This window comes from Polyergus mexicanus, unplaced genomic scaffold (assembly GCF_030449975.1).
Source record: "Polyergus mexicanus isolate NDT 795.1 unplaced genomic scaffold, iyPolMexi1.0 SCAF_9, whole genome shotgun sequence".
Taxonomy (NCBI): Eukaryota; Metazoa; Arthropoda; class Insecta; order Hymenoptera; family Formicidae; genus Polyergus; species Polyergus mexicanus.
This window is the reverse complement of record NW_027223329.1, coordinates 2412949-2426636: the sequence shown is the minus strand read 5'-3', so window position 1 is coordinate 2426636 and position 13688 is coordinate 2412949. Positions and strand designations below refer to the sequence as shown.

Genomic DNA, 13688 nt, shown 5'->3' with positions numbered 1-13688 from the left:
TCACAATAACTTACTAGCTCAAAGATGATGCATCATAAATGATATATCTAGAAAGCATATACACAACTAGATTTATTATATACTTATAAAAATAATATATTTATGTTAATTATGATAATAAATACATTTAAAAATATTCAATGATTGCTACAGTTTAAATTTTTACTAATTTAAAATTTTTTTCTCTTTTTTAAATAATTCATAAAAAATATAAAAGTTATATATGTGATATATTTAAAACTCCTAGTTAACTGTTATTAAAACAAATACATTTTTTTTCAATGTATCATAATTATATCTTTTATTTGCTCGTTTGCATTTTATTACAAACAAGATGTATATCATAAACGTGTTTAAAATAATAATTGTATAATAATACAGTCTATTTCCGAGAAAATTAGATTAAAATTAATTTAATTTTCTCTTTATCATGCAGGAACTTCAAGAACGTCTTCATGATAAGGAGCAAAGAATCGAGATTCTGGAGACAGAGAAGCAGATTATTATGGAAGAGTTAAAGGATAAAATTGCCGAGCTCGATAAGCTGAAGCACGATGAGACGAACAGCGTTAATGAAGTTACTAGTACTGATCATCACAATGATACTCCACGAAGGGATGAATTGCTTGAGCAGCTGAATCAACGGAACGCTGAGATTGAGGAGAAAAACCGCAAGATTGAGCAGCTAACAAAGGAATTGCAGATGACGACTCAGAATCTCCAGAAGCTGGTCAACACAGAACTTTGGAGCAAGAATAAGGAAATTGCCAAGCTACACAATCACATGACGGCATCATACGGCCACGATAGGAGTCGTAATAAGTCCGAAACCGTCCAAGAAGCCGATAATTCGCAGCTGACAAATCTGATTCGCGAGCTGAACGAAATCGGTGTTAAAGTGAACTTTGTGGACGAGACTGTCCAAATCATTTACATCAACGGGAATGAAACGGTAAATGTGAAGACGTTAGACGAATACGTTCAAAGGTTGAATAATCAGCGAAACGATCTGGAAAAGGAAGTAGACTACCTGAAGTGGCTGAAACTCGTAGCGAAACCTGATATTGCCGCGGAAATCGATGGTTGCGGCAACGAGACGGAACGGGCGAAAAAATACTGTGAACTGCTGCGCACGCATCTGAAGGACCTGGTGAAGTTCATGAAAGAGATGCTGCAAAGCGCTGATTGCGCGGATACCGTTGGTAATGAGCACAAGAAGATTGTGCTGGATGTTTTGCTAAGTTCTAAAATCTTGTCGAACGATTTCGTGCGTGCTCTTGAAGGCATGACCGTGCAGGACGGTGTGGTCGCAAACGACAGAATGGATGGTTCCGTAAGAAGGAGTCGATCGGAAAACATTGCGGAGACGGTAAAGAATCAGGCATCGCAGTCAGATTCTGAGACGTTTTCGGAACCCGATCGAACCGTTTCCATGGCTAGAATTGGCTTGCAGGAAATGCAGTACAAGAATCCGACCCGTTCCAGATTGACAAAATATACGACGGCATGCAGCGATTCCGAAGACTCTGCAGATTATGTGCCTTACTACAAGACCTATCAGAATGATCTAAATGATTTGGACACAAGTTACCAAATACAAGAGCTGAAAGAAACTAATAACATGCTGTATTCTGAACTTAGTGCTTTAAGGAATGATCTGGTTACGAAAGTTTCTTTCGATTGCGTAAGTACATCTGTATATACATATTTAGATCACTGGTTAGCTACATTTATTAATATATTTTATGATGTCAATTTTTAATTAAAAGTTACGAAACAATTTATTTTTTGATTTTGTTATTTTTGTTACATATTATAAATTCATGATTTACTGAATTTAAAATATAGAAACTGGATTTGCTTACAGACAATTGATGAAAAATTAAATCTATTTATTACAAAGTTGGAGAAGTCCCAAAAGTTTTGTGAAAAGTTGCAAACTTCCTTAGAAAAGAGAATACACGAATTTCACATGTTAAGAAAGGAGAGCAAACAGAATAGCTTTCGCAAAACGCAAATGGAGAAAAAGATCAATGACGTTGAGCAAATGGCAAGCGAAATGACAAAACAGAAAGCTGAATTTTTGCAATATAAGGAAAACGAGAGGAAGACCACGGAAAGTTTATTAACCCTCAACAAGGAGAACGAATCGGTTTGAAGCACTACTTTCTTACATTATTTGTAAAAAATTGGATATAAATTCAATTATCTAATTATTTATTTCAGATGCGAGTAGGAATTAAACGGCTGGAAGAAGAAAACGAAACTGCCAAAAGGACCATATCCACCTTGAGAAAGGATCTGGACCATCTCACCCTTTCGCATAGTCAGATACTTGTAGAGAATACCAAGCTGACAAACGACAAATTAAGACTTGAACAAGAAATACGGAAAATGGAGAATCGATACGACGTGGCTGTTCGTTCGCTGCACGATAAATTCAGCAAAGAGGTAAACGAGGCTGTATTAGCTTTTGAAAACATCCCTTTCCTTCCTGTATGTATACGTCTGTACGTGTGTGCGCGAGAATATTACTAATATGTAATGTCACCGTCGTACAGATATTTGATCTTAATCAGATCAATGATTCACACCGAGCAAGAGTGCAAGAACTCGAAGCAACGAATAAAGAGTTCAGAAGACACATGGCAGTGTGCGAGGCTAGTGATTCGGCACCGAGCTCGAGCGGCGTGTCGTCTATACCCACAGACGCCACGCTCAAGCAAACCTGCGATATTCTACATGAATATCAACCTTATAACGTTAGTTATCCCCACATTTTTTAAATGTGCAAATGTCTGATCTTTAGTCTCATCCATAGATTGTAAATATTAAAAATGTGAAAATACTTCTAAATTTGAAATAAGCGGCATGTAAAGACTTCTCACTATTAGTGATTTCACATTATTGACTGGTAACGATAATGTTTTAATAATTGCACGGCACGAGTTATTCCAATTAGACAACTCCATTTGACACTGATCATGTATAAGAGAATGTATAATACGAGAGAATATCCTTATTTAATTCTCGCAGAATATTGTGCATGCTAATTGTATATTATATATATGTATGTATGTGTATGTATGTACCATATATATATACATATATATATATATATATATATATATATATATATATATATATATATATTACATATTACACGTGATTAATACGATATGATTTATGCATTATTATAATAAATTTGATATAATTTCAGTAAAAAATGCATATATGTGATTGAGAGTTACACATATTACAATAAATTTTGCGTTCCTTTGTTTAAAACTTTCAACTTTTATAATTGTATGTGATCACAAGATTCAAAGTTTTGATTTCCTTAATTTATTACAGAATTTGCAGTATTGGCAGTCGACAAATTATTATACGCTCGGAGGACGCAGTAAGTCCAGTTGTTCGCCAGATTTAGGAATAGAAAGTGATGCTGCCGTTACCACGATAAGGCCTTTAAAAGATACATTGAAAATTACAGAATCTATGACTAATTTATTAAGTGATGAAGATAGCGGGAATGGTAATCACAGAGCTCGAGATACAAACAGTGAAAGTCCATTACCTATGGAAGGTATGCTTTGAAACATATGTTATTATTCCAAAAAATTTTATTAATATATGTAGTATATTTTTATATTAATATATATGTATATAATCTAAGGCTTTCTAAATTAATTTTCAAATGATGAAATAGTTTTGTAATTTTTTTTTTTTTTTTTTTTTTTTAGGTCTTGATGAAGTAGAAACTTTGAAACATGAGAACGAAGCGTTAAAACGAAGATTGATGAAAACTAGGAGAGCGCTAGAGGACACATTTGAGCACCTATCAGCTTCAAACAAGAATAAAAAAAACGTTGAAAAGGCAATAATAAAGCAACTTATGATCACTAGAAATGTCCTAAAAAAAACGAGGACATTTGATGAACGTTCGGACAATTAATAGAGATTGCAGACTGACAGATCGAGGAATATTGCATAAAGAACCAAAAAAAAAAAAAAAAATAGAGCACGAAATTGTTACTCGTTGAATTGTGTTCTTATAGATTAGCTATTTATTGATGCATGTTTTATCTGTTTCTCATTTACCTCTTCTCGTACTTTCGAGATGAGAAAATGAACAATACATATCGGTACAAAAGATTATGATACATCTAGACATATTACAAAATTTCTAAACGAAAAAGATTTTTAAGTGAGAAATATTTTCATACAAAAAACGAAACGTGCTATTTTCATTACAAAATAAATATTATATATATACATATATATAAACGAAAAAGAGTTTAAGATGTATTGTATATTGAGATTTGTATATATTTATATAGACGTAATGAGAAAGAAACATTTTTATAGATTTTCTTTCCATGGAAAATTGTTCTTCTAGATGCTGATGATGGCGTGAATCGCATCGGCCTTAAAATCAGTCTTCGTTCATTGACATATTTTGGTTTGTGAATAACAGAAATTCGTGTATGTCTGTATATATAATTATTGCATGTGCATATCATTATGTAGCATCTGTACATAATACCACTTAATAAAGTGCCATCGATATTTAGGAGTTGTGTACCAATCACAAATGCATATTCATGATACATACACGATGTGAAATATGACATGGATAGTTTATTACCTTATGCTAATTTAACGTCTCGAATTTTCGTTCTGTACTTTTCAGTTTTTGCCCCGTATTTTACATTGATGTCCAAGCAATTTAATTTCACATTTAACATAACACGATATACCTTGGAGTGTGGAAATAAAGCCACGCATGACGTAAGATTATGATAGAATTTTTATTATCACTCCATGACTAGATAATAATATAAAGATCCGTAATAACTCATAGTGATGTGAAGTTTACGAACTGCGCCAGACATGCGAACATCTTCGATCGCACACCCGGCGGCGAGGAGCGAAGAGAAATACGATTTTTATACTGTACAACATTAATCTCTCTTTTACGAGTCTAATATACCTTTCTTACCGTTTCTTTCCCTTCGCGATATAATCGTACCCGCTGTTATGTGAAACGTTTAAAGGGCAGGTAAGAGAAAAGACAAAAGGAGCACGAAGAGGAAGACAGAAAGGAGGGGAGAGGGTTGGAAATGATATATTTATGCATGTTATATACAATTCTACAGTGATGTTCTCTCTCTTTCTGTCTCTTTTGCTGTTACTACCGCTCGTATTGTATGCTATTGTACGCCATTTAATAACAATATCAGGCCCATGAATTTGAAAGAATCACAATATTTTCCTGTTACTTTATGTATATTATTTTCTGCGTGCATTTAAATGTTGCTTTTGTCACAGAATTTAGAATATATTTTAAGAACTCGTGAAGTAATTTTACAGCGCAAACGTAACATCTTTTTTTCTTTTCAAAAATTAATTGATTGTCACACGCAATAATTCTCTGTTGATATATTCTCTCAAGAATTAACATAATGGAAATATTAGAAAAATTATAATATTGTATTATGTAATGTAAGAAATATTCTTTTATGATTTAATTGAAGAAGATATTATTATTTATGATTTAGGTGAAGAATGAAAAGCGCACTCAATCTCCAAGTTAATCCAAGCAAGCCTCATATTATTATCATGCGTTACTCTTAGCATTTATCATACATTCAAGTGCATCGATTCGCATATTTCTCTTTCCTGTTTTGATTATCAACATATCGATTTACGAATCGAGAACCGATTTCTCCCCTGATTTCTTCTGTCGCTTATAAATTACCATTAATCGACGGCTTTATGTGACCTCGTAATAAATCAACGAGCGAGGTGCAGTTTGAAGTTATTATAATTTTGATCGTTGACTGCATAGATCGGCGTACAAAAGTAGCAACGCAGAATACATAAGACAGAGATCATATAATTTTTGAAGATTGTACGATTTCTGCGGGGCTTTGCATTCACTTCTCAGACTTCCTCAGTATTTCCTCAGATACAGTAATAGTTTAAATCCAGTTATTTGAATGGATAGCGTAAACAATATTCCTTTGAAAAAACTTTTACAATCACATCAATATCGTAACATTATATTATTTACGTTGCGACTTTTGCGCGTCAATGATTTTACGCAGCTTCAACTAGCGAGGGCAAGTACCCAATTCAAATCGCTCGATTTTTATTATTGTTACTGTTAAAAAAAAAAAAAAAAGAATAAGAAAATTCAATGAAGCAAATTGTTTTACACGAAACCTGTGATTCGCGCATACAGATTGTCAAGAAATGTTACGATGGTAGTTCTCAGGTTGAAATAAAACGACTTTGAATTTTTTTTAAACCGTAATTAAGAAAGATCGAAATCGAACATCTTGGATTGGGTGAACTTTTCCCATGGGTCTAATTCGCGAATTATTTTCAATACACATCTCAAGATTCTAGTGTCACACGCAAGCAAGGTAAATCGCCACATCTCTGACGCCCGATTTTCAGGATTCAATCTTTGCTGAGAGATCATCTAAACAACGATAATAAATCGTTTTATCTCGATCGTGTACCTCAGAGAGTTCTTCTTTATTTCCTTTCATCGATGATAACAAATTAACAAGATATAATAATATTATAAAAAAATTTATATTATCTCTACATTTTCTAAGATCACGCAAAGATTTTCAAGCATCTTCGAGACAGAGGAAAAAAGAACAAGACATATGTATTTACATATTAAAACAATTGCAATTGAATCACGAATATTTATACAGATTACGAATTTATACAATTACTCTCTTTGGTGGCCTTCGAAAAACTGTAGCATGAAAATCGGGCTTATGTCAAAGATAATAGTACGATCATACTAATGATCACATTCGTCGTGATGATGTGAATTCATCCCGCTGGACCGACTATCGCGCGGTGAGAGTCTATCGTATATCAATATACCAATATCTCGCGAAACTGTTGCGTGTTATAAAATCTCTTTCTTTCTACGTTTCTTTGTTTCGTTCAAACGAAATTGATGAATTGATGGAAAGATGATACCCGGAAATTATTAACGATCGATGAATCGGAATCAGCGACCATCGCATTCCGTTCACCGAATCACGACGAATCGATCCGCGTATCGAACGGAGTCCGGGGGGGGTGGGTGGGGAGGGGGAGGGGGAGGAGGGCACGTTTAACACTATCTCCTATTTATTACTCGACAATCAAACTCCGTAATACCAAGAAACGAGGAACTTGTACATAAATATAATATTTAGATTAATCGTAGTATCGAATTGCGAATCGTATGTGTGTCATCGAGCGTAACGTCACACGGCGCCTCGATACGGCCGCTCGACGATGACAGGTGATCGTATGAGGAGGGACGGTGTAAAATACCGATGTAGAATAACTCGTGGACTATCATGTGCGCGAATATCAATGTCCCATCGTCGTTGAGGATGATATTGTGCCATCTTTATCGAGAGTGACCTTCGATATTAGATCTTTTCTTGCAATGTTATATTACAGTTTTCGAAAAACTTCAATCAATAGTTTGTTAATTTAAATCCATTCTAACATCAATTGAATGAAAGTATGAAAGATCCGAGAGCGAAGAAAGTGATGTCTATTGTCATTTCAAAATGTTAACGAATCTTCCATATTGACATATTTATATACATAATTATAAATTTTGTTGTAAGTTTTATAAATTATTTATATTTTTTGCAATAAATTAAACAAATGTTTTATTAAATATTAATATAAATATATGTACATGCGTGTAATTATAATTAATTACACTACACAGTCTAAGAGGTCTCTGAAAAATGAAGAAGATACAAATCTATTTTAAATAGATATTTTTTCAAGATATAGTTACGTATACATTATTTGTATAGAATGCAATGCAAAATATTTGAGGAAAAAAAAACCTGATATATGAAAAATGTCAAACATGATGTTATGAATGGAAATCGCTGTGTTTTCGCTTTTAGATCTTTCATATATAAATCCTGTATCAAGGACACTAAAATAGATTCAGACTTTTATCCAATATATTCAAATCCTAGATTTTTGAAATTTTCAGAACCTCTCATTTTTCGTTTGAGGACAATATCGGATAAAATTAGAGCTCTCTTCGACTTCCCTCGAGGACGACGACGGCGTCGCCGATTTCAGACGTACGCCCCGCGCCGACAGCACGTTATTCTATACGGTATTTGGCGACGCGCGGTTTTGGCGGGTTATGTGGCGTAATGGGAATGGGAATGATGGTGCGCGTGCGGGGGCGGTGGCTCACCAAGCCAGGAATCCGGCGACGGCGGAAATTCGGGATAACCGCCGGTACCGCTGTTATTGCCACCGCTGTTACCGCCACCTCCGCCACCACCACCACCGCCGCTCGACTCGTTACTCAGATCAGACGCTGGTCCTGGCACCATGCCGCCCGGTCCCCCTGGAATCATACGTTTTCCGTCAGTCGTAAACTTGCGACGCCGGAATAGTTTAAGCTTGAGTTCCTTCTTGTCTCAATCCAAGTATATTATTGATCACCAGTCCGAGAGAGTCGTGGAGGCTGGGAGAGTTCGGACAGTTTGAAATATTGCAAGAATTATAAAAAGTATAGAATCTTTTGTTACAAGCGAGAAGAGACGCCAGCATGACAGCTGCTGAGAAAGAGTTAATGGTACAAAAAATTGATTTGTAGTGGAAAGTTTCATATCTGATGAATTAATTTTATTTAAAAAGAAAATTGATAGTTAATTTCTTATATGAACGGTACATGTAAGTTACTACATTTATTAGTTTTTTTTTTTCCAACTTACCGAGAGTGGTGTACACCGAGAGACCAGCGTCCGGTGGGTACGGGAACTGGGGCGGTAAGGACGGCGATCTGGACGTTGAGAGATACGGGGGTGTCGTCGCTCCCAGATATCCTCGGGGCGGTCCACCCCCGGCCCCGTTTCCACCGCCGCCTGGACTTGCGCCCTCGTCCAGGCCCATGTTGACCACCGTTCCGTAGCTGTCATTGCTCAAGTCTGCAAGGGGCACGTTCCGTTTTTAAGATTTCAGATGGAAAGATTTTTTCCTCAAACAAAAATATTTGAAATACTTGAAATCAAATACATAGATCAGATATAACAATATCTCAATAAGAATGTTGGATAAAGATTGGCTAAAATGAGTTTTTTTTTTTTTTTTTTTGGTGGGCTATCTATTCGTAATGAGAAAATCGTCTTTTAACGCCGTAACTTTTGGAAGTCGAAACTCGAGTTGCCAGCGACCGGCATCCATTGTCTGGGTTTCCCAGTACCCAGATGCCTGTTATCCGAGGGGAAGACGATCTTGTCAAATATTCAGGAGATCGCAGAGGCTAACTGCCGGCGCACCGTGTCCGAGATTTCAGGAAGATTGCGGGCCATTGAATTTATGCCTGCTATTACCTGTACTTATTCGAGAACGAATACCGCGCACATAATACACTCGCTCGTCTAGATTGCTTCGAAAGTGGCTGATGCGATTATTAGAAATAACTTTGATATATAATTATTGTATTTCACGAATCTCATTAATATAGCTATCAAACTGTGTGCATATAATGCAATAATTTCATATCATATATTGATGCACTTTTTATGTATTCTTTCTCTTTCTTACACACATTCAAAAGAATAAATATTATCATTTCCTTCTAATTTAATTAAAAGTTAGTTTAATTTTCTATTCTATTTTAATCAAGTCTCATATTATTTTGTCAAAATTCATATATTTGTGAAGTTAACTAAAATTGAAATAATCTGTTCTTAAAATTAAATAAACAAGTTACATATACGACAAAAATTTATTGTTACGACTACTTGATCAGTGAAAAAAAAATTATTAGTTATAAAATAATATTTATAGCCGAGAAGAATTGTGACACTAGAGCGCATATAAGTATGATATATTGTATGAGTCTCTTTCCTTGTTATCTTCTTATTATTTTAGAGAGAATAATAGAATAATAATGCAACTCACCATGATGACCAAAGGTAGAGTCCAAGTCTACCTTGAGCTCGTCTTTATCAAGGAGCTTATCATGTCTAGGCGAATGACCGCCAGCACCGCCCTTCATACTACGAAAGTATTGAGACCATCTTGTTCTACCGGCATCTTTTTTCAACCTCTTCTCCTTTGCCCTCCTACGGAGATTAAAAAATTTTGCTATGACTTTAAATTGATATAAATTATTGATAGTAATTAGTTTCATGATATTTCGCAAAATCTCATTGATATTTTTTATTCTTACAATTATACTTTTAGTTGGATGATTGCATAAGTTCGTGCCCGATTTTCATAGATGACATTAAGTTACTGCATGGCGGAGTTCTATTGTTTTTTTTGTGGTAATTGTTGCTTACGCCGAATAGATGACGTTGTCTTATGTCAATTTAGCGTCAGACATTGTTCAGATAAGTCCATTTGTGCATAAGAGAAATCATTAAAAGTGGAGAACAAAAAGGTGCATTTGCGGCATGTAATGCTATATGAATTTCGGAAAGGCGTGAGTGTTGGGATTGCAGAAAAAAATATTCAAAGCGTTTATTTGGACCGCGCTCCTGCTCTCCGAACAGTCAAACAGTGGTTTGGCAGATTTCGAAATGGTGATTTCAACATGGAGGATCAACCCCGCTCTGGACGGCCTTCTGGCATCGATGATGACATTGTGCATGCCTTAGTGGAAAGAAACCCAAGGATTACAACTGAGGATATTGCTGAGAGGCTCAACATCGATAATTCAACCGCTTTTCGTCATTTAAAAAAGCTTGGACATTTCCAAGCTTGATACGTGGGTGTCGCATCTCCTGACTGAAAGGAATAAGCTGCAGGAAAATTGCAGGAGTTGCAATGGGAAATTCTGCAGCACCCGCCATATTTTCCAGATATTGCGCCTTCAGATTTTTATCCGTTCCGGTCTTTGCAGAATAGTTTAAATGGCAAGAATCTCAATTGCGAGGAAGCTGTCGAAAACCACCTTAGAAACTTTTTTCAAGAAAAACCAAGTTCTTTCTTCAAAAATGGAATCGACAAGCTTATAGATGGTTGGAAAACCATTGTAGAAAAGAATGGAGACTATATAATTGATTAATAAAAGTGTTATCTCTAAAATATAATCTATTGAAGTTTATATTTAAATCGGGCACGAACTTATGCAATCACCCAATTTAAAAATTATTGGTACCTGGTACAATGGATGCTAAAAAGGATGAGAATTTACTATATCAAAAAATTTCTAATGTAAAGGAATGTTTTCTCATCGCGTTTTAATATCACGCAATACAATAAATGGTATCGAGCACCGATATAATTAGAGAAAAGAATAAATGTTTAAACGATAAACGGCTTTTACTCATGTTGTACATGAATATATTTATAAGTATGTCTACGTATCCCTAGCATCTCGTATAAGATCTATTCACCACTATCGCTTCGCTAAAAACGTGCTGAAAAAAATATATCTTATCTGTCGCAAAATAGCAGACAGACGTCAATCTCGCGTTACGTTATGTATCGACTCGGATTCGCTAGAAAATTGCAATACACGTGTGCATTTTATAAACTTATGTATGTGTTATATGATATATATATATATATATATATATATATATATATATATATATATATATATATATTTATCTACAGCCATTGATAGAGACCTTATTTACTTAACCTTGACGTTACATATTTTCACGGCCACTTTCTAACACTATCCCTATCTGATAATCGACAGAGGTCGGCGGTCTATAACTCTCTTTTTACAGATAAAATATTTTTTTTGCAATTTTGTTACCTTACTTTGTCTAGAATATCACGTAGTGCTACTTGAGCGATAAGAGGGAAAAATGTGTATTCACGGTAACAACGTTTGTGAATATCATAATGGACATGGAATATAAAGTTAACGATATTTGTAGCATCAATTTTATTATTACATACATCTTTCTCTTCCTTTTTTTTTTTATTTTCAGTTTACGCCAATTTATTATAAGATGTAATCGTTAATATTTTAAGAATCATCTAATATTTTTATATTGAAAAAGATAAATATATGAATTCAACTGTCTTTTTGAACCTTTGCTTTCACGAGTGGTTTCGGAAACTTTAATAACGTTAATACAAAATTCTAGATTTCTTGATTTTGATCATCGGCATTAACTTCCCCTTCGTGAAATTTCTCCGTTTAACTCTTTTCTAATTCTATTCTTTGCGATTTTTATTTTCGTATGTATTGACTGGTTTGATTAGATATAAATAAAATTTCTCAGAAAGAGCGGGAGAAGCTTTCTTACCTGTTCTGAAACCAGACTTGAACGACGCGCATATCGAGGCCCGTGTCCTGAGACAGCTGTTCTCGCACGTGCCTCGCTGGTTTTGGACTAGTGTTGTATGCCAGCTTAAGAGTTTCGAGCTGTTTCGCCGTGATCGTTGTTCGCGGCCTTTTATTAGGTTGATCACCGTCTATGCTTCCCCCATCTGCCAGTTCTGGAATTCGATTGAGTCACATATTGCGCCACGCGATTTTCCCAATTAATCGATCAATAATTTGATAGCTATATTAAAAATATTCATCGTACTTTGTTATGCCTTTTATTACCATGAAAAATCATGAAATTGTCCCGAATCGAATTTTTACATGATATTCAAATAATATTTTACATCTCATCCTAAATATCATCATTTTTATTAATTTCATGTATTGTAAAATGTGTGAAATAATTTTTAAACCGACAGCAAGAATTTTACTTAAGATTAAATCGGTGATAAAAAAAATGCTCTGAGCTTAAATTCATATCGTTGAGAAAAAAAACTTCAAAGGGTTACGTAAAGATTATATCTCACCTTTCGCCTTGGCCTGCTCGTAATCGGGCTTGCAGACGAGTTTCCTATCCTCCATGAGATAAAACTCGTCCCCGGTGTCCAGTTGCCGGGAGCAAAGAGCGCACGAGAAACATGTCAGGTGGTAGACCAATTCCTGCGCCCTTCGGACCACCTGCGAAGGCGCCAAGCCTTGGCCGCAGCCCGCGCATTTCGTCCCGAAACGCCTGCCACACCAACAACATACAATATTTTCACATTACATTCACACATTAATGACAAAACTATACGGTTGGTGTAGCTTTATCGCGATATCTCAAATCGAGTTAATCTGATAATCGGATACGGATATGACACGATGGCGATTATATTACAGAATCATATTCCTGTTTATTGATAATCTTTAATCATGTGTATCTTATTGTATCATTTTAATATTGGCATGCAATTATGAAGAAGATAATCCTATGATGATAACGTTGAAAATGAAGGATTGGCAAGAATATGAGGAGAAAGCTAATTTAATTTCGAGGAAAGAAAAGGGAGAAAATAGCACCTCGTCTTACGAATGAGAAAAGCACTCTCTCGACGAAGAATCGATACCGGTATACTTGATATATGTATTTTAAAAAATTGTATTTCTTCTGTGCTTTGTCATATATACTTCACTATCATCGATAAGGGGATAAGTCGAACAAATATAATAATATCGCACGAATAAAAGAGTCGAGAAAATTTTGTATCTCTTTCTTTGATAATTTTATATCGAGGTTAAATCATTTTCCTTTGATATAATCAATAATTATGATTAAAAGATGAATTAATGATACTATGATAATAATGATGCTAACAAATCGCGATAAACATTTTACATG

The 13688-nt window shown here is 34.9% G+C and overlaps 2 protein-coding genes across 11 annotated transcripts in view; one reads left to right on the top strand and one right to left on the bottom strand.

Moving 5' to 3' along the window:
* The window catches only part of Cnn (phosphodiesterase 4D interacting protein centrosomin), a 30616-nt gene extending 25821 nt beyond the window's left edge, over positions 1-4795 (top strand). For 6 of the 7 annotated variants that reach the window (XM_070302194.1, XM_070302193.1, XM_070302192.1 and 3 more), the window contains 6 exons: positions 437-1684; positions 1868-2152; positions 2227-2451; positions 2562-2762; positions 3355-3586; positions 3744-4795. In XM_070302194.1, the coding sequence (XP_070158295.1) occupies positions 437-1684; positions 1868-2152; positions 2227-2451; positions 2562-2762; positions 3355-3586; positions 3744-3955 (2403 nt within the window). In that variant the 3' untranslated portion in view covers positions 3956-4795. The remainder of the gene's footprint in view (positions 1-436; positions 1685-1867; positions 2153-2226; positions 2452-2561; positions 2763-3354; positions 3587-3743) is intronic. The other variant, XM_070302196.1, reaches the window with a different exon arrangement.
* A 3051-nt stretch (positions 4796-7846) lies between these two features.
* Lim3 (Lim3 homeobox protein) overlaps positions 7847-13688 on the bottom strand; it is a 43359-nt gene continuing 37517 nt past the window's right edge. For 2 of the 4 annotated variants that reach the window (XM_070302198.1, XM_070302200.1), the window contains 5 exons: positions 12838-13049; positions 12288-12480; positions 9976-10139; positions 8784-8996; positions 7847-8413 (listed from right to left, as the gene is read on the bottom strand). In XM_070302198.1, coding sequence (XP_070158299.1) covers positions 8202-8413; positions 8784-8996; positions 9976-10139; positions 12288-12480; positions 12838-13049 — 994 coding nt within the window. In that variant the 3' untranslated portion in view covers positions 7847-8201. The remainder of the gene's footprint in view (positions 8414-8783; positions 8997-9975; positions 10140-12287; positions 12481-12837; positions 13050-13688) is intronic. The other 2 variants (XM_070302199.1, XM_070302201.1) reach the window with 1 other exon arrangement.